The sequence below is a fragment of the Nilaparvata lugens genome, chromosome 2 (assembly GCF_014356525.2).
Source record: "Nilaparvata lugens isolate BPH chromosome 2, ASM1435652v1, whole genome shotgun sequence".
NCBI classification, from domain to species: Eukaryota; Metazoa; Arthropoda; class Insecta; order Hemiptera; family Delphacidae; genus Nilaparvata; species Nilaparvata lugens.
In genome coordinates this window covers 13,166,102-13,192,240 of record NC_052505.1, presented here as the reverse complement: position 1 = coordinate 13,192,240, position 26,139 = coordinate 13,166,102, and the positions used below count along the sequence as shown (strand labels likewise).

The 26,139-nt window shown below is 34.5% G+C and overlaps 1 protein-coding gene across 1 annotated transcript; it reads left to right on the top strand.

The window, feature by feature from the left end:
• Positions 1-4,807: 4,807 nt before the first annotated feature.
• Positions 4,808-25,628, top strand: LOC120349589 (clumping factor A-like). Its single transcript, XM_039419991.1, has 3 exons — positions 4,808-5,003; positions 6,899-6,994; positions 24,748-25,628. The coding sequence occupies exons 1-3, from the start codon at positions 4,808-4,810 to the stop codon at positions 25,626-25,628; spliced, it is 1,173 nt and encodes a 390-aa protein (XP_039275925.1).
• The last annotated feature ends 511 nt before the right edge of the window (positions 25,629-26,139 follow it).

The window sequence follows — 26,139 nt, the reverse complement described above, 5'->3', positions numbered from 1 at the left end:
CGTTTTTGGATCAATGCTGATATGACTTTTTCTTCGAGTAGGTAGTGAGTATTTCATCGGCTTACACAAGAAAAGCCTGAAAAGGCAAAAGAAAACCCTGATCCTATTTAGCGTCAGCCGGGTAGAATGTCGTGTCGCATGTCGCAAGTGACAGTAGATTTATTGAAAGACATTGGCCCTAGAACATTCACAAAATAATAAATATTGATAACGCCATGGAAATTTCCAGGCATGCAAGCAGTAGAATTCCTTCACATGACAAATTGACAAAATAGTGTGAAGCATTTTGGTATTTTTTTTTTTATTTATTCTAAAATATTTATTCAAACTAAATTGGTGAATCAATTTCATCTTACCAGCTTAGTTACTTTAGTTTATTTGATTTGTATGATTTATTATATAGATTACCTAACTTAACAGATAATATTAAAACTAGGAATGTTTATTCTTCCTCATTCGAGTCGAACGACATCAATCAAAGTCAGAAAATTTGCCTTTATTAGAGAAAACGTATGAGATGCAACTTAATACTAATGAAAATGACTGAAAATTGTCAAAACAACTAGCTTGGCGAAAATAAATTAAGGCCAACTTATTAAAACAATTTCAGATCATAGTTTTTGTTGTTACATTGTTATCTAACAACTAATGATTGATCAATCATTATCACTAATTATCATTCTCCAGTAAACTGACAGCTTGAACATTGAGAAGAAGAAAATATCATATGAGTGGGCGTAGAGCACTACGATTGGCCGTTAGCTGCTGTCCAATCAAGGTTAAGCTCTCATTGGTCGATAGCTATTGGTTAATCGAGGAGCTTCAATGATACTATTAAATATTCTGCTGGTCAATGTTTAAGCTTTCAGTTTACTAGAGATTGATGATGGTGAATCAACAGAAACTAGTATCTCAGATTATTCTAATAAATTGGTGGTTATATCAAGTTAAAACAGGACTGGATTTTATCCAATATGAAACAATACAGAAACAATACTTCTTAAATTGTACACGTGAAATTCTAACCTTATCTTGGACTTTGTCATTTTTAAATTTGGAAGAAAAATAGCACAAGGACTACCTTATTATTTCATCTTTCAATGTTATTACATTAGTGTCATTTGCATTGTAAATAAAAAAAATAACAATACAGAAAGTTATAGAATTAATGTATATTCATTTATTACATCGGACTTGTTCATAGATTACTAGTGGAATTGTAATTCTACACAAATCAGTTTACTAAAACAAACACTTTCTTTCAAATCTTTGAACAAACACTCATTTTTGTAGATTCGACTTACCCTCAAGATTAATGGATTAGAAAAGATTAATCAATAAAAGCCGTGCTCATAATTTTCCTTGTTTTTTCACTCTCTTTCGTTCACTCTAATTTTTTGTTTCCGTATCAAACATGATATTATTGGAAATAAATAATATCACAATCGTATTCAGAGGAAAGAGTAGATTGCGTGTATCTGAACAATATTTCCGCTTACAAGAAGATAAAATAGAAGAGTCAATGATGCAAGATTACAAGAACAGTCCAAATTATCAATTTAACGCGTCTCATGAACTTTCCATATGCCTTGAGTTAGGAAATGAGAGGGCTGGCTCTATTGTGTTGCCAGGAAGCAATTCTTATACGGCAGCGACTATTTGAAAGGCTGAAGTCAAGGCTGTTACAATGAAGAATGGTTGAATAAATGGCCTTTTCCAACTCCGAACTTTTTATAATGTAACATAATCGTTGTAGAAAAAGTTTGTAGGCTGAGAGGTGGAGGGTAAACGATCAGGAAAGTTTGAAAGTTGAGTTTTTCTAGTCGAGCCAGGTTTGAGGGCGCCGCATTACAAACGTTAAGAGTTGTGGCAACCACTATCACCATCCATCCATTCTTCCACATTACCCATCCCATGCCCATGCTTTGTTCCATTCATGACAACAAACTCAATATTCCCAACTATTGATCCACTAAAGCTGATGTAGACATTTTTGTTTCATGTTAACTGAGTTATTCAGCAGGGCTTTGCATGTGACCTCCCTCAGCCATTCATATTTACAGCATCATAATGTAATCGCATATCTAATAATAATGTAAGCTGTTTCTATATTCAGCCATAGAAAGAAAGAGTGTCTCTAGAGTTACTACCAACATTACTTCTTGATAGATGTGTTTCTGTATGATTTCATGTTTCAATAATAATTGGTATGAGATTAAACATTTTAGAATTTAAAGATCCAGCTCCTTCAAGTGTGTTGTATTTAAATACTTTCTCGATCCGGTTGGGTCCCTTGCCAACTAATCAATTTCAATGAATAATCAATAATTTACTATAAATCAATAATCTATAATCTAATTTATTATTTATTATAATCAATAATATATTATAATCAATTAATTTGAACCAGAGGATTTCAAATCTCGTTTGTCATTCATTTCAACAAAACAAACATCACAATTAAATGATTTACTACTTTTGAAAGTAGGGGGATGATCATTCTTCACTATAGTCATGTGAAAGTACTTATTATGACTATATTCCCGTTCACATACATCATTTTGTTTAATAAATTGTTATCACTTCTGTCAAAAAATGAGAATTTCCTGAATTAGAAATACAGAAATATATATCAAAGCTGAAAATTTTTGAACTTTTGTGAAGTTGTGCTCCTGGGGGGGTTATCTCTTATGATAGAGTCCCACGTTATGAAGCTATTGTGAGAAGTTGTGGATTGTAATTCCTTCACAGATAATACGATGTTTTCTTATCGTTGTTGATAATGCTATTACTCCTAATCGCTAATAATACTCGATTTGAGTTGTTTTATCCTTTGACTAGGTCTAACCTTCTTTCCAATTTTATAGTTCTATTACATTTCATTGGCTCATTTAAAAATATTTGGTGGTTTTAAATTACCACGTGACACAAAACGCCCTCTGATTTCTGATTTAAAACGACAATTCGAGAATATAATATAAATTTTATGATCCAGTTGGTTTTGGATCAGAAATCATACATGTTACAAAGTCTGCTAATAACTCTACTGAGAATCCTACCTCCTAACAATTCAACAACATATACAACAATAAATAAATTCAATTCAAATACATACGCCTTACATCGGCCAATCTCCTTCTACACACAATACACAATATAAACTATCTCCTCCTCCATACATAATATAAATCTTTTTTCTAATCCACGCTCCGCCCTCAGGCCAGAAGCACATTTGAACGTTGGTGCAAAATCATTGCCAACCTAACAAACTGGTAATTCTCCGACTTGCAGAGTATAACATATTTTCTCCCTCAACATAGAACAGTGACTTGTACATTTTCATTTCATTCTCTTGCAGAAATTGGGCTTTGTTTTCATATAATGGATATTTTTAAGGATAATCTTTGGTAGGTTTTATCAACAAGAACTTCTTATTCCTCTAATACATTGAGACTTGGGATTAATGCTTTTGGTGGTAACTATGCGGTTTGATCATTTGGCGGATAATTTTAGTGATTTTCTTAATAGTTTATACATAAATAATAATAATATAATATTTTTATAATATCTCTACATGCAATTCACATTTATATGACACTTGATCTTCTTATTCGGGGTATCAACTTTGATGATTTAATAGGCATTGACTACTCTGGTTTTCGTAGTGGACAGCTGGTTTACGTTGGCTTCGGTTTGTCACTTGTCGCCATCTTGATGTCTCTTCCTGTTACATGAAGGTAAGTGGCTTTTAACATTAGAAGTTATTTATTCTCTTGTTTCATTAATAAGAAAGGTGTTAAAAATGGTTTCTAATTTTTTATTTCTTTATTTTCAGGTGATGTTATTCGAAGTGGATACTCGTCTGCTAATTAAGTTTATTGTTGGCGTTCGTCTGGTATGTATATCTTGTCAGGTAGGCCAATGACGTTTAACCAAATATTATTGTTTATATCCTTATCGCTTATTGTCCCGATAATACGGCTTGAGATTAGAAATATTTTGTTTTGATTCTGTGAATTGTTTGGCGGCTCTGACGACCGATTCTCCATCAGCTCTCTTATCTTGGATAATTTAGAATATTTGCTTTGTCTATCCTCAACTTTCTGGTTTCAAATTGGTTTTGAAAATTTTTGAATTGATTCTCTTAGCATATATCACGCCCTCATTCATCAGTACTTTAATAATATTTTCTTTAATTGCTATCACAGCCATAATAATATAATAATATTCACGAAATAAATCAATGTATTTATTGTATTTCTTCCAACATACCTTTCCATAAACAACAATTGTATAATTCCATTTTCGATAAACAATGTACTATTCCTTTCGATTTTAGTTCACACGTTTTACCCTCCATTATTATATTTGCAACATAATTTTTACCTGACATCATAGTCGTACTAATAGTCATAACAAAATGAATCAGCATAATTGTTAAGCTTGTAACATAACCTCTTGGTGAACAATACACAGATGTTCTTTCCTTCAATGAACAACTCATTCCTTCTTTAAATCTTAATGCACATATTCCATCTTCCAATAGCTTCCTATAATAATTTCTTCCTTTATCATTTTCTAAACCCGTATCTGTTATTACTTTTTCCTTGTTTTTGAGCATGTTCCTTTTCTTTATTCCGTAATTGCAATCACGACGGTAAGCTGCTTGCTTGAACTGCGTGTGCTTTGGGTGCATGTTGGTATCGTTATCCACTTCATTTTGGTGTCGGTATTCCTCCCTGCATGTTGCCTTCTTTTCCTGGTCGCTTGGTTCCTGTGCCTCTTTTTTGTGGTGTTTGAATTTGGCATGCGGACGGTAACCTCTCTTCCGGGGCCTTCTTTGTTGTTTTCTCCGGTGGGCCTTCCGGTGTTGGACTCTAGGGTTCGCTCCGACGTCGTCCTGCCGGTCACACTTTCGGCTTGCTTTGGTAGCGGTTTGCCCCTTGAACCTAGTGTGCCGCGGGTGAATCCAACGATGCTTGGGTGGTGGCTGCTCAAACCGGGTATGTTGTGGGGTTATTACATGCTTGCATACAGGTTCGGTGCATGTAGGCGGTATTTCATTTTCAGATTTTACTACCTGTGATTCCTTAATTATTTCTGTGTTGATGCTGTAGATTATTTTCGGTGGTGGGCTGGTTACTGGTGGTAGATCCTCGGAGGGGAATAACAGACTTAGTATAGGTTGCTTTTTGCAGATTGAGTTTGATGCATGTTTGGCTTCTTTATTTGGTGGCGGGCTGGTGCGGTGGTGGATTTGTTCTGGTGGTTGATTTACTGTAGGTTGTTGTTGGTCTGTTTTTATTGTGCATGCCACTGTATATGATGTATTTGCTCTGTTATTATTTTGATTATTTTCGTCCTGATTCGTGAAATTTACGTCCTGTTTATTATTTCCATTCCAATGATGTCTGTTATCATAATATGTTCCTTTGTGATACCGTTTACTGTTTCGGTATTGAAATCTGTTTCTGTAATTATTTTCAGTGTACTTTGCACTTTGCGCATTTGCTCTAGCATTTGCTATATGATTTTCATTATTACTGTTTTGTTTGAAATTACTATTCTGCTGATTAAAATTTCTTGCTTGTTTATTTATATGATTTGGTTCAGAAGTAGCTGATTGGATAGAATGTAAATGTTCTATCAGTTCTTCACAACTGGAAATCGAAGATACTGCCAGTGTCATACGAACATTGAAAGGAAGCTTTTTTGATAATATGTGGACCAGTGATGAATCAGCTAGATATTCGTCTAACTGATAGTTTCTATTCATCAAATCTGTTATAAAATCAGTGTAGGATTGTCCATTTCTGCTATCATAAGTGCATAAAATAATTTCTGATAATGCGTCCATCTGTTTACATTTGCTCCAATACTGTTGCAGGAACTGGGAGATGAAGTCCTCCAGGCTGTTGATATCTCGCATCCGGCTCTGGAAAAACATCAGCGGCTCGCCGAGTAGTAGACTGGATAATTGGAAACGCCACATTAACCAAGAGGTGGGTGTCAGTTCTTGAACGGCTCTTATTTGGTCCACAAATGATTTGGGTTGCATGTGACGGTAGGAATTATCAAATTTTCCAAGATTTTGGAAAGGTTGAGTGCTATTTACTGGTTCAATTGGTATATAATGTATTCTGCTGGCTGGAATATTTTCCATGGATGTCGCTAGTCTGGCGACTCTTTCTTCACTTGCGGTCCATTTATCATCTATAGTTTTTATGTTCTCATTCACTTCGTCATATAATTTGGTTATCTTCAACTGCTGTCCGCCTATAGCATTCTCCAACATGCCGTATCTCTCACTTGATTTTGCCCCCTCCTCCGCTAAATTTGCCATACATGTCTGCACGTTACTTTGTTCCTTGACTATCTCTATTATTTTCTTATTATTCTCCTCCACTTTCGACTCCATCTCGCCCTTATTTTCTAACACCTTTCCCATGACAGTTCCCATGATAGCGGTGCCCAGCTCCTTACCCAATACGTCCACCTGTTTTTCAACTTCCTTTGGTACGTCATCCAACCGTTCATTTATTTGACAGGTGACGTCATCTATACGAGTTTCTAATTTTTTGATGACTGCAGATTGCGTATCTATTTTGGTATCTATTATATTTCTCACTTCCTCCCTGAAGCTAGAAAATTTTTCATCCATAGCTTTGACATCCTGTCTGACTGTTTTGATCTCTTCTTGTAGGACTTTGGCATTTTCTTCCAATTTGTCCTGGATTATTTTGATAGTTTTGCTGTTTTCCCGGGCTGTTTCCGCTCCTTTAGCTTGTCCTGCTAAGAGTTGACTGAACATGAGTTGTATTTCGTTTGTAGACTCATTTGCCATAAGATTGGTAACATAACCGACTGAAGAGTCTAATGTTGTATTGCGTTTTTCCAGGTTGGTGGCGCTGGTGGTTGACTGGTCACGTCGGATGGCGACTGGGTGGCGGCACTCTCCGTTCCCTCGGCGATGCTTGGAGCGATCTGCGAAGACGCCGGTACCGGGTTGGACGCCCTCACTCCCTCATCTCCCTCAGCCGGACTCTCATCGGAATTAATCGCATCGACGACGTTATCAATCTTCGTAGAAGACAATTGGGCTAAGTTTTGCGGGTCGAAACTGATGGAGCATATGCTGCCTCCCTCTCTCTCTCGTGGGGTCTCCGCGACGTTGTCCTGTGGTTGTTGATTGGCCGGTGTCGTAGCTACATAGTTTTGGGGGTGGTCGCTGAAGTAGGAGATTTGCGAGTTAGCTGGTGACTGGTTCATGGTGACGTTATTATGGAATACTTCGAGTAAATAGCCAAGTGTGTTGCCAAGTCTCAGGAATATTAAAATGGATTCAGTGATAGTGCCTATTCTGGATAAAATTGTGTTGTGTTAAAGTTTCAAGTGTCATGTACATATATTACAAAAAGACCTTCGAGTGCTACAGGTACGCTTATCAACATAGACAGATATGGCTTACAAATTACACTAATATAGTTCTTAAAATTCTAATTAGGGTCTTATCCTCCTGAATAACGATAGTATTATAATGCCTCAAATAACCTATACCCTGGTCAGCATACAATGTCTAGATTCAAAGATCAAAATCAAAATTTTACTATAGACTTTTATGGAAATTTCCATCCAATTTTCTCTATTATGAGAATTATGTTATCAAACTCGTGTGATACAGTTTGTCTGTATTTATGCAGCTTGAAAAAATTTTAATTTGAAGAGCAACTCAATTATTTTAGCCAGAACTTACAATAGATTATCAGATATATCTTGTCGAAACAACTTCAGATTATTTTTCTTGCAGCTTTCAGTTTTATCAATAATTTCATTAATCATTGATAGTAAGATTGAGTAGGTAAGCTTTTCATCACGCTCCACTGGTTGGGTGCCATTGTGTGAAGTTGTGCTCCTGGGGGGGGGTTATCTCTTATGATAGAGTCCCACGTTATGAAGCTATTGTGAGAAGTTGTGGATTGTAATTCCTTCACAGATAATACGATGTTTTCTTATCGTTGTTGATAATGCTATTACTCCTAATCGCTAATAATACTCGATTTGAGTTGTTTTATCCTTTGACTAGGTCTAACCTTCTTTCCAATTTTATAGTTCTATTACATTTCATTGGCTCATTTAAAAATATTTGGTGGTTTTAAATTACCACGTGACACTTTACAATAGATTTTTTTTAAATTCTATCAAATGTTTAGGTGGAAATAAGCTGCTATCCCAGTCAACGGATTCATGCAAGTTAAATTTCCAGTTCAAATAATTCTATCATTCCTTCTTAAGCTCTCATTTTATTTACTGGTTACTGATTTAAATCATACTCCTGCCAACAAAAAACCACAAATATCAAATCAGATGAATGTTCTTATTGGAACAGAAATACATTCGCCAGTTATTATCACTTGAATAAAAGTTTTGACATTTCTGAGTAATCTCTACCTCTAAATTAGTATAAACTGAAGGAGCATCGAAAAATTAATATGAATCAAAACAGAAATACAGTACTTTCCAATATTGAATGCGATTTGGCTCAATTGATAGATGAGTGGGAAGATATTATGATCATGAATGATCGTAATTCAATCTGAACAAGCTCAAAACCGCTTCAACAATACATGAATAAAATGGGTTATCGTTATTCACTCTGAACAAGCTGAAAACCTCTTCAACAATACAGGAATGAAATGGGAGTACGATAATAATGCAGGTTTAAGGTATGAACGTCAGAATTTGAATAGATCTTCAATCTTGCAATGGCTTAGTTTCTATTACCGCAAAGGTAAATGTGTATTCTTAATGGAATTTCAACGCAAACCGATGAAGAGATGCTCGAATCCTAGAAACCGAATGGCGAAGTATTCCTGCCTCGACTGCTATGTGAAATGTGGAGCTTCAATCTCAATTCCCCTTTAGAATGCTCCTTATATATTACGTTCTGAATTACGGTATACTACTCAATAGCTAATCTTGCACAAATATCGTTTCTCCCCAATGGTATTTGCCTTCAAGGTACTGGGTTCTTGATTCTGAACTTTTCAGCATCGTTCTATTTTTCTGAAATGCTGAAAAAAGGAATCCAAGTTGGGAAAAAACATAGCCTACCAACAAAGCTGTTGCGAATGTGAAACATTGATAAGCATAAATAAATACACATTGTTGGAAATCAAGGAGCAAATAGATTGATGACTTTAAAAATAGCTTCAGAACTCGTTTTGTCAATTCAATTAGGGATTCGAATTTGTTTGTTTCAATTTTTTCATCGTATGAGAACACTAGACTTGATTGCTTATTTTCTCAGATACCATATCCATCGTTTAACAATAAGGCTAGTCACATATTGAGATGCAACGCGACGTTTCCCGAGTTTGCTAGATGAGTTAATATCATATATGATCATATTATAATGTTCACACAGGTTAGCTTCGTCTTAATGTGAACTTTATAATATGATCATATGGTATTGAATCATTTAACAGACTCGGGTCATGTCGGGTCACATCTCAATATGCGACTAGCCTAAGAGAAAGTAGAGAGTAGAGGATAGAGGGTAGGTTTCCCGCTGGAATTATTCTTCTCTGAAATTCTCGGAGTGAACAAACCAGTATATTATTCTCTAGAAGAATTGCAAAGATTATAAAGTTGAATGTTGATAAGGTGAAATAATTAACATAATAGGCCTGATATCGTTGTTCAATACATGATTTCATGAGATTAACTCTATCTGGAGCTTATTTGGGAATCACTCACAGCAAATAGAATATAATATTCATATTCATCTCCTTATTCTACTGATGTAGTTTCTAATAGCTATTCTAGCAATATTGTAGACTGTTTCATGTTAAGCTTGATGAATAACATTATTTTCATTTATGTTTAATGGGAATGTGATATGTTTCCATTATCCCCAACTCCAGCCAATCCATACGCAATCTATGTCACTGGAGTTCATCGAACAATTTCAGTGGATAAAAATGACCGAAAACAGAATAGAACGAGCTTTTCTGGAAGCTAATTGCACATTTTTCACAATCTCGATTCTGCGAAAAGTGACTAGTACAGGCGACCATTTTGCAGCCAGCAAATGACTTTTCTCGCTTTGTGAGATTGCACGCTGAATAAATGAATAATGACTTTCATTGCCACTCCACTGCTGGACGTTTTCCTGTTGTAAAACAACAAAATTACGGCACAATCGGCCATTGTTGTTTAGTGCAGTGCGCCATGAACCTGGCTAAATCACTCTTGTCACTCCTTCATTGTATTATTCAGTCGGCCGTCGAGGTAGAAAAACTTGTACAGCCTACATGAACAGTGGCAGCAGCTATGGTGACATTTCGGCTTTGACTAATTTATATGGGGCCGCTTCGTATTTTCGGTGGTGCAAGTCTTGCTTTCAGCCGTGACAAAACGACACCAATACATGACGTCTGCTACGTTATTCGCTCAGCGCCAAATAGCAATTACTGACCAATCAACTTTCATACGGCCAATTTCAATCAAAACGCTCATTCTTCAACCATCGATACTGTAATTGATCAATTTATTGGTTGATGAGATTATAAATTTGGGATAACTGAGCTCTTTGTTCAAAATTGAGACAGAGGATGTGCATGGAGGATATTATTGCCAGTAAGGTTTACTGATAAAAACATTGTAGGCCATTTTGTTTTAAAAGGCTGTTCCTACAGGATAAATTGGTGGCAATATAGATTGTTCAGCTTCTCAATGGAATCAGTGTCACTTCAGAAAATAATCTCCTTCTCTAAAGCTATCAGAAAAAATACATATGTATTCAAGATATTATAATGTTGTAGACAATGATACACAAGTATCAAGAAAGATGCTATCAGAAAAAATGCTTAGTCTATGTATTCAAGATAGTATAATGTTGCAGGCAATGATATACAGGCTGGGTTTATCATGAGTAGAATCATCAAAATATTTCTCATCAAAATACTTCTAAATTAAATATCAACCTTTAAAATGTCAAATTTAGTCGAAAGTTTTGGAGTGGAAATTGGACTCGAAAGTGAAAAGTGAAAACATAACCTCATTCTTTTCTCTAAACAATTATTCATAAAAATTTGGGAGAAAGACAGGTTTGGGCTAAGCCTGTTGTCTTCTTCCAATCATATTATTGTACAATGTAATAATTTGAGATTTCCAAAAAAATAATGGAATGGTAGGTGTGTGTGGATGTGAGCCTGTAGGATAAAGTATGAAGCTCAGTGTAGTACTATGTATGTAGTGATATGTATAACAGCGGATAAGTTGAAAACATGCACTCTTATTTTTGTTACGAAGTCAAACAACTCTCAGATTCTCACTGCCCAACAAGAGAGATACAACGGAATGGACAACAGAAGATACTGAGCTACAATCATTGAGTGTTAATACCTAGGCTAACTAACTGTTTTTCTTTGCTACATGTTTTTACTTTCCTTGCCCTATTACCATAGGTAAGGAAAGTATTGCTTTCCAAAAAAAATTAAGGTACCCTAATTTCAAGTTTTCTATACGTTTCAAGGTCCCCTGAGTCCAAAAACATGATTTTTGGGTGTTGGTCTGTGTGTGTGTGTGTGTGTGTGTGTGTCTGTGAACACGATAACTCCATTCCTAATTAACAGATTGACTTGAAATTTTAAACTTAAGGTCCTTATACCATGAGGATCTGACAATAAGAAATTCAATAAAATTGAATTCAAAATGGCGGAAAAAATGGCGGATAATTACTAAAAAACCATGTTTTTCACGGTTTTCTCGAAAACGGCTCTAACTATTTTCTTCAAATTTATACCATGAATAGCTATTTATAAGCCCCATCAACTGAAATGAGTCTCATTTCTGGGAAAATTTCAGGAGCTCCGTAATATTCTTGAGAAAAATGGCGGATAATGACTAAAAAGCCATGTTATTCTTGGTTTTCTGGAAAACGGCTCTAACGATTTTCTTCAAATTTATACCATGGATAGCTATTTATAAGCCCTATCAACTGACACGAGCCTCATTTCTGGGAAAATTGCAGGAGCTCCGTAATATTCTTGAGAAAAATGGCGGATAATTACTAAAAAACCATGTTTTTCACGATTTTCTCAAAAATAGCTAGACCGATTGTTTTTCAAATTCATCCCCTGTATAGTTATTTATCAGCTCTATTTAACTAGCATGAGTCTTCTTTCTGGGAAACTGATGGGGGGTCCACCCTATCCTTGAGAAATGGACTTATTAACCACCTTCTCGTGCATGAGGTAGGTAGGTAGCGCAGTTCATAAAAATAACACATAGTCGAGTTATTTCATCTGTAGAACAGCTGTTTCGACGACTTTAAAAAAATGACGACTAAAAAAATCATCGAATTCCACAGTTTACACAAAGGAAAAAGTACTCTGAAAACAATTATATATACACATATACAGAAGTCTAATCGTAGTTTCAAATATGAGCAAGGAAAGTTGTGTGAGTGTACCACACCAGATTTTTCATTTTGCTGCCTAGTTAAACAACAGCTCACAGAGTCTCACTACTATCAAGAAGAGACGGAATGAAAAATAGAAGATGCTATGCTGCAATCATTGAGTGTGAATGCCTAAGATAACTAATTGTCTTTCTCTGCTTGAAAAAAAAGGTGAAGAAATTTCTCGTAAGATTATTTCTATTTCAAATGTAGTATTAGGAAATTCAAGATCTGAGATGATCTCGTGAATAATTATTGAATCTGAGACGAAGGCCTTTAGGTTTGCACTGAGCGAGTGACGGTTGGGTGCTTGAAGTTAACAAGAAGCCAAGACTCCTCAAACTTCCATTTTCCCGCATGCCTCATCCCGCTCCTATAATGCTTCCTGAATAGAGTTTCCTTCCTCTGGGAAATAAGGTCATTATTTCTTTAACCTTTTGAATGGCTGCATGCTCGATGCTCCAGATACTTGGTTTCGCCATATTGAAGCAATTTCCATCTCACTCCATTAGCTCTTCCTATTACAATATAATTCTCACGCCTAACACGTTTCAGGAACGAATACCTGTAGCAATTTATTGACATTTACAACCATGTACGTCACCCAGTCAGTCGATGAAGCGAAATTCTTCCAATAAAAGTTGTTTTTCTCAAAATTGCTTTCGATAACAAGAAATTCTGTTTTTCTCATGTGAATGAGCTTGTACTTCTATTCAAATAGAAATGAAAAATTGTTTATGTTTTCTCTGATTGTACAAGGAAATTCGTTTTTCGTGAAAAATCGTTTTTATAACAATATGTTATACTCAAAGATTATCAACATCCATAAGAGTAGTCTCCTACATGTAGTTAAGAGTTGATGATTTTTCTGTATACTATGTATGAAATTTGCATGAAAAAACCAACATCATCATCATCTTACGTACAAGGATTAGGTTAATGCCTGTTCCGACTTACAAACAGCTTATTAATATATATATCTCAATTACAAAATTACGCTATAATATATACAAGTAGTGTATTATTTATTGCCATCTCTTCCGTGGCCTACCAATAGATCTTTTCCCTGCCGATTTATAATTCAATATCTGTAGTGGAAGCCTCTCTGCCGGCATTCTTTCCACATGGTCTCTCCACTGCTTCCGGTATTGTGTGACTTTTTCCAACAAGCTGTAAATTCCTAGCTCTGCTCGGATATCATCGTTTCTGATGTGGTCCCTTCTATCCCTTCTCAGCCCTTGGTTCTCCGGAGGAATCGCATCTCCGCCGCCTGCACTCTACTCTTTGGGGTTTTTTCCTCTACGGAAAAAACAAAATTCAAACAATAATTCAATTACTCTACATTCAAACAATAATGTATTATTGTAAATAGAATGTTATACTTTTTGACAAGAGAATTGATCCCACAATTTTTAAGAGGAAAACTTTAGTCACTCTACTATCCACATATACTCATTTCATCATTGCAAGTAAACCCCATTTCATTTTATTGATTTTCTACCGTTATCTGTACAAGAAAGAATTGAAACTATATCAACTGTTTATTATGGTGCAGAGTGTGAATAAATTCAAGATGAGAATACATGTCTATTTCTTCTATAATCAATGCCGGATACAAGTTCACTTTTTGTGTAGTTGAGAAGTTGATATTGTGGTAATTATTCATATTAAATAAAAATAATACTAAGAAATTGTCAAAAACCACAGATCTATTGATACTTGGAAAGACCGATTTCGGGTGTTACACCATTGTCAATCTCTGATTAACTCTGTTCAAACCGGTCTTTCTAAGTATCAATAAATCTGTGGTTTTTGACAATTTCTTAGTATTTTTAATTAACAGGATAAAAGTTATCATGTAGCAAAGGGGAAACCCTTATGATTATTGCTCTTCAAAGATTGTATTCACGAGGTGAATCACCATAATTACTCGAAGCTATAACTAGAATGTTTCGAGGTACTTTTTCAAGTATTTTTCCAAAGTGGTGATCTCCGTGTTAGAATTGTATCTGTTTTCAACGATACATTTTTAAAGTAAAAATTTACTTCCACTGAGAAATTCAAATATTCAACAAAATAATCCTTCTTCACTAAACTAATACAGTGCTCACTAAACAAATGATAGAGCCTGCTCCAATTCAAATTACGGCGTTCTGTGCAATTTTCTCCCTCATACTCGACTTCTGACGTCTTTAATACTATCTGCAAGTTGAAGAGCTCAGAAGAGAGTGCATTTTCCTGCCTTATTAGGCAACTACTCACTTAAAACGAATTTTAAGTATACGGTGCCCTTAGCAAGCACTCAGCTTCTTCTTTACTCAGCCATGTAACGATCAGCCAAGCAAGTTTCTTCAGAAAACGGCAGCGTCTGGCAGTAAAGCATGCAAATTCTCACAAATAGACTAATAAATTAATACTCTTTCTACATCTTTGCTCATTCAATATTTCTTCTCCTGAATTATTATAACAACCAATATACGCGTACAGTACCTACCCTGCCTCTTTGTTGTCATAATTTTTTTCTATGTTCTCTTCATTTGAGGGTAGCTTTTCAGATGCTATATAAGCTCATTCAGCGCAAAAATATTCTATTCTTGAGAGAGGGTTTCAAACGTTTTCCGATTTATCTCTTGAAATTTGATACCAGTAGTTCAGATTTATTAATATGATGTTTTATTAAGGAATCGTGTTCCATTAGTCTTTAGTCTTGATAATGTATCATCAATTTATTTCGTCTGTAAAATCATCAAAATGTGTTATATATACTGATTTTTCAATAAGAATTTGTGTCCATGAATGGTTTTATTAATTTTGTACTTCATAAATCATGATATCAGGGGGTGAAAGTTTACGAGTAAGGCTTGTAAGAGTTTTTCAATATAGAAGATCAATGATATCCTACAGTACAGAATAACCATTTCAAACATATCTTTTAAAGTTTCGAATGCTTTTAAAAAGCAGAAAATTCATCAGTGTTTTATTATTAATGACAATTAATTTTGCAGGCCTCTGCCTTACCGCTACAATAAATGCGAAGAACAAGCTTTTCAATCCACTAAAATGAATAATCTAGAAGCGAGTGATAACAAAAGAGTTGCTTGGAACTGAATGGAACGTCTAACTAATTGATAATTAAGTAATAATCTGTGTAACGAGACTGAAAGCTTAGTTCCAGTGAACTTGATTAGAAGAGCTTGATTTGAAAGGATTTTCCCTGCATGGACTAATATTGAAATGAAAAATGTATACATTCTATTCATATTGGGAAAATGACGATCCTCCAGAATCACTCCTACTTTTCCGGATCTGAAAATATCTCAATCTTAGAATATTAACTTTTAATCTCATTCGCCGGTTACTATGTGACTGGCTCGTTGTACTACTTTTATTGACGACTTAAAATTTTATGTAACCAGGATCCTATTTCAGATAATAGTAAATCTAACAAGTAATCGCAAGACGAAAAATGAATTATAAAGATGAAATGATCCTGTGCCAATGTACTGTATTCTCAAAATAAAATAGATTTGCATGAACAAAGCAAACCACTAAACAGAATTAGAACCAAGCCACATGAGACGTTTTTCAAATGAATCGGCAAGGCAGGGTCAGGATCGGAGCGGCAAGGCAGCTCCTATTGGCTGATTAGGTTGATGTTCGTGAATCAGCTGATAATCAGCCAATCGGAGAGCTTCCTGCCCTGTCGACTCGCCTACGAAACGCCTTCATGTGGCTTGACCCCTTTTGGTATATTCCTGCAATGTTTTCCTTATTCAATCGCTAATGTCAAGATCCCGTTTAGAAAATCACTGTAAATGATGTGTAAAATTTTATTTAATCTTTCCATGGTCACAGCTTCACAACCTTTCATCTGATGAAATTAATACTGTAGTTCGTATTTTAGTAACCATCATGAATGAGATCTGATTTTCTCCTGATTCATCTATTACTTGGCATTCTAGGAAGGCTGCCATGTGCTATCTAGATTTTCACCTTGAATAGCACAATCATACATTTCTATCAACACTATTCTTCTTTTATAGATCAACATGGAAAGTTTCACCATGTTGTACTAGCTATACCATGGATTGGCGTTAGGATAGCAGTGGCACTGTACAGGTAAAAAGTTCTGTTCTAGATTCTAGCGTCCTATCTATCGATCAATTGCATTTCTTCCTGTCTTTTTCTTCTTTCAAGCCAGAGAGTCTCATTACGGAAAAGAGAAGAGAAGACGTATCTCAGTTAAAGCTGCAGGGCATCTCAATTTCACTTTGACATAACAACCTACAATCCAACTCTACTACCAACCGAGTTTTTCCTATCATCGATCACTCCTATATACTACGTCTGTAGTGATTGCAAAAGAATCAGAGTAATGTTTGTCTCATAATGATGTATTTAAATTATATGCTGTACTTACAATACAAAAAACTGAATACCAAGGTGATAAATTAAAAAGCATCAAAATTCAAAATTATCAACTGTAAATTAAATTGATTAATTAGACTACCATCAATGTGATTTTCATCAAATAACTCAACAAGATACTAGTTTCAAATAATCTTTAAATCCACTTTCTAGAACGGAACAGCTTACTAGAGTAATAATATTCCTAATTAATTCATGATCTTCTCATCATATTAAGAAGAGCAATCCCTAAAATAATATCTTACGTCACATGGACGGGAAGTGGCCTTTTGCAGTCGAGAATGATGTTTCTAGTCTAGGCATTAGCCGAGACTAGAATTTCATTCGAGCACTGCAAAAGACATTCTCGTCCAAGTAACGTACACTATTTTTTGTCATAATAATTTAAAGAAGAATAATTGAGAAATAGAAAACATTACCTGCTTGTGCTGTAGTTACTAAAAGCATTCATAACCTAGTTTACAAATTCCGAATCAGGAATTTGGCGGAAGTTGACAAAACTTACACCTGGAGCGCTAAAGGTGGTTTTTTGTAGCAGTTTCACTGTTCCTTTTTCGGAACTAGGAAACATACTCAACTGTGTAGAAAACATTATGGTTTCATTACAGTAGAGTATGCTGTAATGAGAATCATATGTTTATTTGTTCTGCAAACAGCTGTTTACCGGCTTGATTTCATGCATGGAAAACAGCTGAGATGGAAAGACTTTGACAAAAAACCATAATGATACTAAAGCGATGCAATATTGTAATTCATCCTTATTCATTTGAAATTTGACTAGAAATTAGTGAGTGTAGCATGAATATTGAACAAACAAGACAAATATTTTTGTGTTTGTAGTTCATTTACTTGCATTTGTTATTCATGAATTTGCCAATATTTGAAGTTGCAAAAGTCTTTGGAATGATTGGTATAATTGGATGTAATTTTGTACAGTATATTTTTATCATCCATACAAATAAAATTTGTAAAAATTCGGATTCCCATTGCAATAATGTCTCTTCTATATTAATTTTCAATACTCCTCTTCTGGAAAAACTATTATTCATCTATGGCATGAGTATTTTGATAATAATTTAAAATACCAATTAAATATTATTTTATATTGAATAATATGTTTATAATCATTTGATCAAATTGAAATAATATTTTTCCCTTTCTACTTCATAACGCTTCCATGGTCTTCGCATTCTAAGCACACTAGTTCCCTACTACAGATAACAGCACTTCATAAGTCAGGCTCTACCACTAGTCTAATGACTTGTGATTGGCTGGAAATGGGACCGCCCCTCTCAGGTCATAGTATGCTTCCTATTGGTGGTGCTCGTACTTTCGCAAGACTAGTTATGTATTTTGCCACAGAAAGCAGCACTTCATGGGTCATCTTTTAGTACTCAAGTATTCATCCAAATTTATTCTCAATTCATACAGAACAATTTGGATAATTTAAATGGAGAGGAAATAAGATCAATAAAAATGTCACAAAGGAAGCAGCAATGATTACCAACTTAAAAATTAGTTAATTAACTTTAAATTTGAACATCGAGAGATTCCAATAATTGAAAATTCTGTAAAAAAATTATAAGTTGGAAATATTATTCCAAAAACGTTAGCTCTTCAGATTCAAGTCCAGGAAATTCTTCACAGTCGATAATTCTTACTATTAGATTGTACTATTCAATAGAATAATAGAAAATGATTGCCAGCTTCAAAATCACTTAATTAACTTCAAATTTGAACATCAGGAGATTCCAATAATTGAAAAAATTGTGAGTTGAAAATATTATTCCAAAAACGTTAGCTCGTAAAGTCCAGGCAATTCTTCACAGTCGAGTTGATGATAATTCTTATTAGATTGTACTCATTTGAAAATACGTAAACTATAAGATCTTGAAAACCTTAATGAAACTAATACTGTGGCCAAATACTGAAACCATAGAGAAATAGAAACTACAAAGAGTATTATACATAGTATATTATATTAGAGTATTATATCCTCTTTGCCAATACTGGAGCTAAATACAGACTGTGAACTCAGCTAGTTGGAGTGTAATAATAGTAAGTGATTATCCAGCAAAAGTAGCATCGACTCCACTCGTATAATATTGTACCTTACACTACGAATTTCGTCTTAATTGGATTTGAAGAGCACCAGTTGAGCATCGATGGGACAAAAGACAGACTCTACCTCTCTCTCTCCTTCGCTGAACTCCAGTTACGCCATTAGACATGCCAACACCCAACAGCCAAAGCCAACTTTATCTATGCCGATGACGGTTGTCATAGCAACTACTCGCACATCGCAACAGAAACCGTCTGCAACGCAAAGTGGATTGTTGAGTCAGTTAGTGAGTGACTGAGTTTGTGAGTTTGTTAAAAAAGTCAAATACCAGACATAGCATAATGCATGACAGCATGATGTTTCATAATGAGATCAAGCTATAATTTACTATAAAAACGTATTTCTATCGCAAAGATGTTCTAAAATTTCTATTAAATTCGTATCCATGTGGAAATATCTTGGAGAAAGGTGCACCATACAAGTCCTATGAAAAAAATGAACTGAAGAAAAACGTTTAAAATGTAATCACTACCATTCCCTAAGATTTTCAACACTGTCATTTCAAAGTTTTCATAGCATTTATAGAAGAATATGAACTTGAATGAGAGCACATCTCTCAATTTTGCAGGGCATAGGTTTTATCCTGTTTTTTTTTAAGTGAATCCAAACAACACGAATTCGGATTAAGTGCCTCAAAATATAAACAGCCGCTGAGAAAAACCGCTCATGCCTCTCTCTTGAAACAGCCGGTATATTCTACTTCTTGTCATTACACCAACCGCTCAAGTGTCTAAAATTAAAATTTCCTCAAAGCCCTTCGTGGAGCTTATAAATCGCTCAACCTCGACAACGGTGATGGAATTGACAATTAAATTCATGCTCTACTTTCCTTCCAGAGTATTACAGATCATGGAACATTATTTTCTCAGTTTTCCGCCTCTCATAGAGCTCAGAGGTAAGAAGCTTCTTGGAGAAATGTAGGAGAAGTGGAACAAGTGATCAATAATCACGTTCGACAATTCTGTACAACTAATTTCCAGTAAGAAGATTACTTCATCTTCTGTAGAATCAATTCAAAACAGAATTAGGAGTCATATCTTGACACAACGAAGAACTATCAGAGAAAGAAGAAGTGACAATAACTTGAAGAAGCGTTGACTTCAATAACGTGAAGATGTATCCAACATTTGCTGGAGTTAAGTTTGAGGTTACTCAATAACTTGAGGAAGTAACATTTTATAATTGAAATGTGAACATTCTATTATGAATTATAATGTTATCAATTTGGATAATTGCATTACACTATTTTGCTTCATACCATTGTTGTAGTAAAGCCACGTTTACACCAGAGTTGTCATCAAAATGTTGTTCACAAATAGTTTTTTTTTAAAAAAAGGTCAATTTTTTCTGTACAGAACAAGTGTTGCAGTGCAATAAAGCTGGAAGCTAGAATAAAAACGTCAATGAACATGATGGAAATCTTGAGCGCCTAGAAAACCTCAATACTTTACTTCAATATTAAACCCAAACTTTTACAAACTTGGTCAACAGAACAGGCACATCCATTACAAGAAATTACTATAATTTAGATTTTTACGGTGACCTTATCTTGAACATCAAAGTTTTCCCGCTTTGGAGCTTACTCAGAAAACAATGAGATGAGATGAACCTAGAATTTAATTGTATATTGATCAAACGTTCTAATACAATAAGTTTGTTGTTTTTTATGGAAATGCCTCACACTTCAAGAAGCAAGGTAGAGTATAGTTTGGCTTTATACTATCCTTGTTCAAGAAATATCAAGCTCACACCGACTCGCAGCTCATACAGGATTGGAACGCCATAAGAAGAGAAAACATAATTAATTGTTGTGGAAGCTGGAATCCACAAAATTTGCAGCAGGAATTCCACATCACTGGGGAATAAATAGTTGGGGATTGTTAGCATAAACTCTCAGTGACAGTTTTAGTTTTTGGTGTAATGTATTTGTTATCAAGTTGAGTAAGTTTAATCGGTGGTTTTGGTGAGCAAAAGTTGCGGGATAAATGAGCGAACAGATGGAGTTTGCCACACGAGTATTGGAGAGTAGTTCGTCACTCGTCGAGTTCAAAAGTAAGGAGGCATTCCAGAGTTAATTAAAGCTGCGGTCGGCTAGCTGTGTTTCGAGCGGATAGAACCTGCAAACATTCGATTGCTACTTATACTACCGATAACTCTGCTAGGACATTTTCTCACTCACCTGTTCTCATTTACCCTTGCTCTTCTCCTATTTTCCTCTCTTCCTTGCCCGGTCGTGTGTTGATGGAAAGGTTATTATTTTATATCCTTCTCAGAGAATCGACAATCATTTGTTGAAACACCGCCGATTTATGAAATTACATCACAATATTATACTAACGTTATTCAAATTCAATTCTCATTATTTTTATTCTCATTAATTAATTTCTCATACTTTGCAAAACTCGTTGAATAATTAGCAATACTGTCATTTAATGTAAATAAGTGTATAAGCCAGAATGTATTGTAACATATATAAATAAAGAAAAAATAAAAACAATATAAAAACTTTTAGTACCCTTTTAATAAAAACTTTAAAATATTTTAACGACCAGTTTCGACCATAGGTCATTTTCAAGTTGGACTTTTAATTTTAGTTTTTTATTTTAACTTGAAAATGACCAATGGTCGAAACTAGTCGTTAAAATATTTTAAAGTTTTTAATAAAAGGGTACTACAAGTTTTTATATTGTTTTTATCAATTTGAACAAAAGTAGCCCATATATGTGAAGTGATTTATAAATAAAGAACTCTAATCTGATCTAATCCTTAGGCTAGTCGCATATTCAGACTTGACGCGACGAGACATGACGTGACCTGAGTCTGCTGGATTAGTTGATAATCATATGATCAAATTGTAATGTTAACACTCGTCTCAATGTGAATATTGCAATATGATCATATGATATTGAATTCATCTAGCAGACTCGGGTCAAGTCGTGTCACATCGCGGCGCGTATGCGACTAGCCTATTCGTATTATGAATCAATTGTTAACTCTCTTCGAAGCGAGCAATGACTTGCTAATCATTCATTTGTCCATTTAGGCCACTCTTGATTGTATTCGATTATGTAATAGTTTTGTAATTTTGAATTATCAATGAATTGCAGGCCTATAGGTGAGTCGTTTTCAATCTAGGGTACATGAGCCCTGAAGTAAACAAGGCAACTCGATCGTAAGCCTAATTATTTCATGAACACGTGAGCTTGGTCAAATTCTACAATTGACACCAATTGAATCCATTGTTTTCCTATAAAATTGTATAAGCCTAAAGGCTTTAATATAGAATGATATGGATATGATCGATGAAAGGATTGAAAAATGATTCATGGAAATTGGAGCTATTTTCAATGTAGTACATGCTGTATTAAGTTATGTTGTTCTGTAGGTTTTCTTGTTCAGGAACATGATCAAAACCCACTACTTTTATAGAGAATTCTCTGTAAATATAGGTGGAAGATTGACTCAATTTTAATATATTTTCTATATAGTTTTGAGAATCAAAAATATATCATTCAAATAAATGCCAGGTGATGAGACCGGTACGACCTTCACATGCCCAACGTTTTTGTCAGTCTCCGTAGTATAATATAGGTACATTATTTCCATTCCAACCAGACTAGAATTAAGCTTCTAGAATTAAGTTTGTTATTGTGCTTCTTATTGTGCTTCTAGAATTAAGTTTGTTTTTTTCGGTTCTTTTTCAAAATTATTTCTTTAATATATGAATCTTCTCTATTCAAGTGTTAATAATGTGAAATATCTGTTCTATTTTTTGTTTTGAAGCATCTAAATTTGAAAATTTACTTTGTGAACATATTAGTGGTCTGAAAATTTTGCGAAGTGAAGAGCTACAAGACTTAACCTATTTCGGACTATGTGTAACCATATCTAAATTGGGGAGAGGAATAGCACAAGGTTACCTTATTTTTCCTCTCCCTATCATTTATATGATGTATACTTATTATATCAATCAATTGTGTATAATTACACAATTTATCTCTTTAATAATTTGCTCTAATAAAGAATAAAGAATAAAGACCACATACCTGATAGACATTATAACGAGTGTTTCACGTTGGACGGAAACCAGAGTTCAAGAACATAATAGTAATACACAGGTATATTTTAGGTCCCCAGACTTCCCCAGACGTTGGCTAGAATTTACCTATTATGTACATGTATTCATTTATTATGTATTTAGTTCTATGTGTCACTGCTATGTTCATAAACATAAGGTTGCGTCCGTGAAACACCCGTTAATACAATCATCATGGGAACAATAATTTGCTCCAATCTTCCTAGATTTGTCCTAAAATTGTCAAAGATTAATTATTTCATAATGTTATAGCACACGGAGAAAACTCTTATGAGAATGGAATTATTGAAAGAGAGATGCAAAGAAAACAACATAATAAATATTTTAATTAAAGTGGGAAGATGTCAACATGTTTGCCTGGAAAGCAGCTTATTATTATCCTCAACCATTTATTATTTGTTCACGAAACTGTAATGGGATATGGAATGGATGAGCTTCCTCCCCATAATCCAGCGATATCAATAAACCGAAACCTATTTGGCTAATCTGAATAAGAGCGAACGAGATTGGGAGCCAGCCAAGGAAGTGATCCGGTTACGATGGATCAGCCGCGATGGAAGAGTTTGAAATCTGATTTTTCAGATTAAGTTGTCTAGTGAGAAGGCAGCCTCGTTACGAGGAGTGAAGCAGTGAAGTGTACAGTTGTAACACTGGTGCTAAACCGTTCTTGGGCAAAGTAGAACGGAAAAATAGGGAGCACTCTTTCCTCTAGGCTGCATCTCTCGGGCTTTGAGGTAACAGCTCAATCTTTTAATCCCTACTTTCCTATTTTACTTTCCTCGTTCCACTACTCAAGTGGATTCTGGATGTATTGTGAAAAGCAAGGAAACGAGAAAAACTCTGACACAGCATTATTCCTCCGAGTAAAGAGTTTATGTTTGGCTTCACATCTTTTACAATGTATGGAATCTAGAAAGAAATTAGTAATGAGTAATACAAGTAAAATACAGCATATTACTAATGTAATGTGCAATAACATGAAACATGTTTGGCATGAATAAAATATAAAAGGGTGCTGGATTTTTTATTATATTTCAATACTAAACATCTTTTACAATGTCTGGATCAAACCTAGAAAAAAATTAGTAATTAGTAATACAAGTAAAATACAGCATATAACTAATGTAATGTACACTAACATGAAACTTGTTATGCATGAATATAAAAGAGTGCTGGATTTTCTATTATTTCAAAAATAATAGTTTTTTTATTCAAATTTTTCCCACATTACATAATATTATAGTTTACAAATTAGAGTGATCATGAATAATAACTTCTTATATTTATCACATACGTCGTGAGAATCTATCTAGATTTCCATAATACAATAATAATGATAACTGTACGAACTGAAAGAATTATTTTAGATCTCCGATTTATCATTGAGATTTTGTGGCTTCCCCATGAAGCAAATTTTTGCTTATATTGGGGTGTGGTTTTAATACCTTATTTTATCTGATTCGCAAGAGATTTATAAACATAATATAATTCCTTCTTCTTCTTGTATTAATATATATTTTTTATCATGTTTTAATTTGAATTTTAAATTGAGCTATATGTTAATCTTCTATCGATTTGTTATAAAATAGCTCTTTATTCCTCTTTTAACTTCTGTATAAATGTGTTGAGGCTCTTGAGGTTATAGTGTATATAGTAATAATAAAAGTGATAGTGATAGCGATAGTGATAGTAATATTGATAGTGACAGTGGCAGTGATAGTAATAGTGATAGTGATAGTAATAGTAGTAGTAATAGTGATAGTGACAGTGGCAGTGATAGTGATAGTAATATTGATAGTCACAGTTGCAGTGATAGTGATAGTAATAGTGATAGTGATAGGGGCAGTGATAGTGATAGTAATAGTGATAGTGAAAGTGGCAGTAATAGTGATAGTGATAGTGATAGTGATAGTAATAGTAATAGTGATAGTGACAGTGGCAGTGATAGTGATAGTAATTGTAATAGTGATAGTGACAGTGGCAGTGATAGTGATAGTAATATTGATAGTGACAGTTGCAGTGATAGTGATAGTAATAGTGATAGTGACAGTGGCAGTGATAGTGATAGTAATAGTGATAGTGAAAGTGGCAGTAATAGTGATAGTGATAGTGATAGTGATAGTGATAGTAATAGTGATAGTGACAGTGGCAGTGATAGTGATAGTAATTGTAATAGTGATAGTGACAGTGGCAGTGATAGTGATAGTGATAGTGATAGTGATAGTGATAGTGACAGTGGCAGTGATAGTGATAGTGATAGTAATAGTGATAGTGACAGTGGCAGTGATAGTGATAGTAATAGTGATAGTGATAGTAATAGTGATAGTGACAGTGGCAGTGATAGTGATAGAAATAGTGATAATGATGGTGATAGTGATAGTAATAGTGATAGTGATAGTAATAGTGATGGTGACTGTGATAGTGATAGTAATAGTGATAGTGACAGTGATAGTAATAGTGATAGTGACAGTGGCAGTAATAGTGATAGTGATAGTGTTAGTGATAGTGATCATTATTAGCATATTATATTAATAGAAGCATGATTGTTGTAGTATCTCTATATATAATTAAAATACAACAATGTAATACAGCAATAGTCATACAATAATGATTGATCGATTTTACCAATGACATCATAATGAATCAATGAGAAGGCTATTCATTATTTTATCTACCATTTCAGCATGGTGATTTTGTGACTTTACGCTATTATTATGCCAGCTACTGGGATCTGATGAATCTGAGTGATTAGCATTGAAAAAATTGACATCCATTAACAAATTGAAGCGCTCTGATTTAAATCTCCTGATAGGTAGTTCCAACACAATGCTCTGTGGAAGGTTCCCAGCGTAGACTCTGTTTTCGCATTCAATAATCATTTTGCATTTAACTGACATGACATTTAAGTGACCCAGCTTAATGCAATTCATTTTTTGTCATTTTCCCACTTCCAGCATCCATTGCTGCGAATTACAATCAGGAAATATTAAAAATTATGGGAAATTCAAAATGAATCAAACATAAAACATT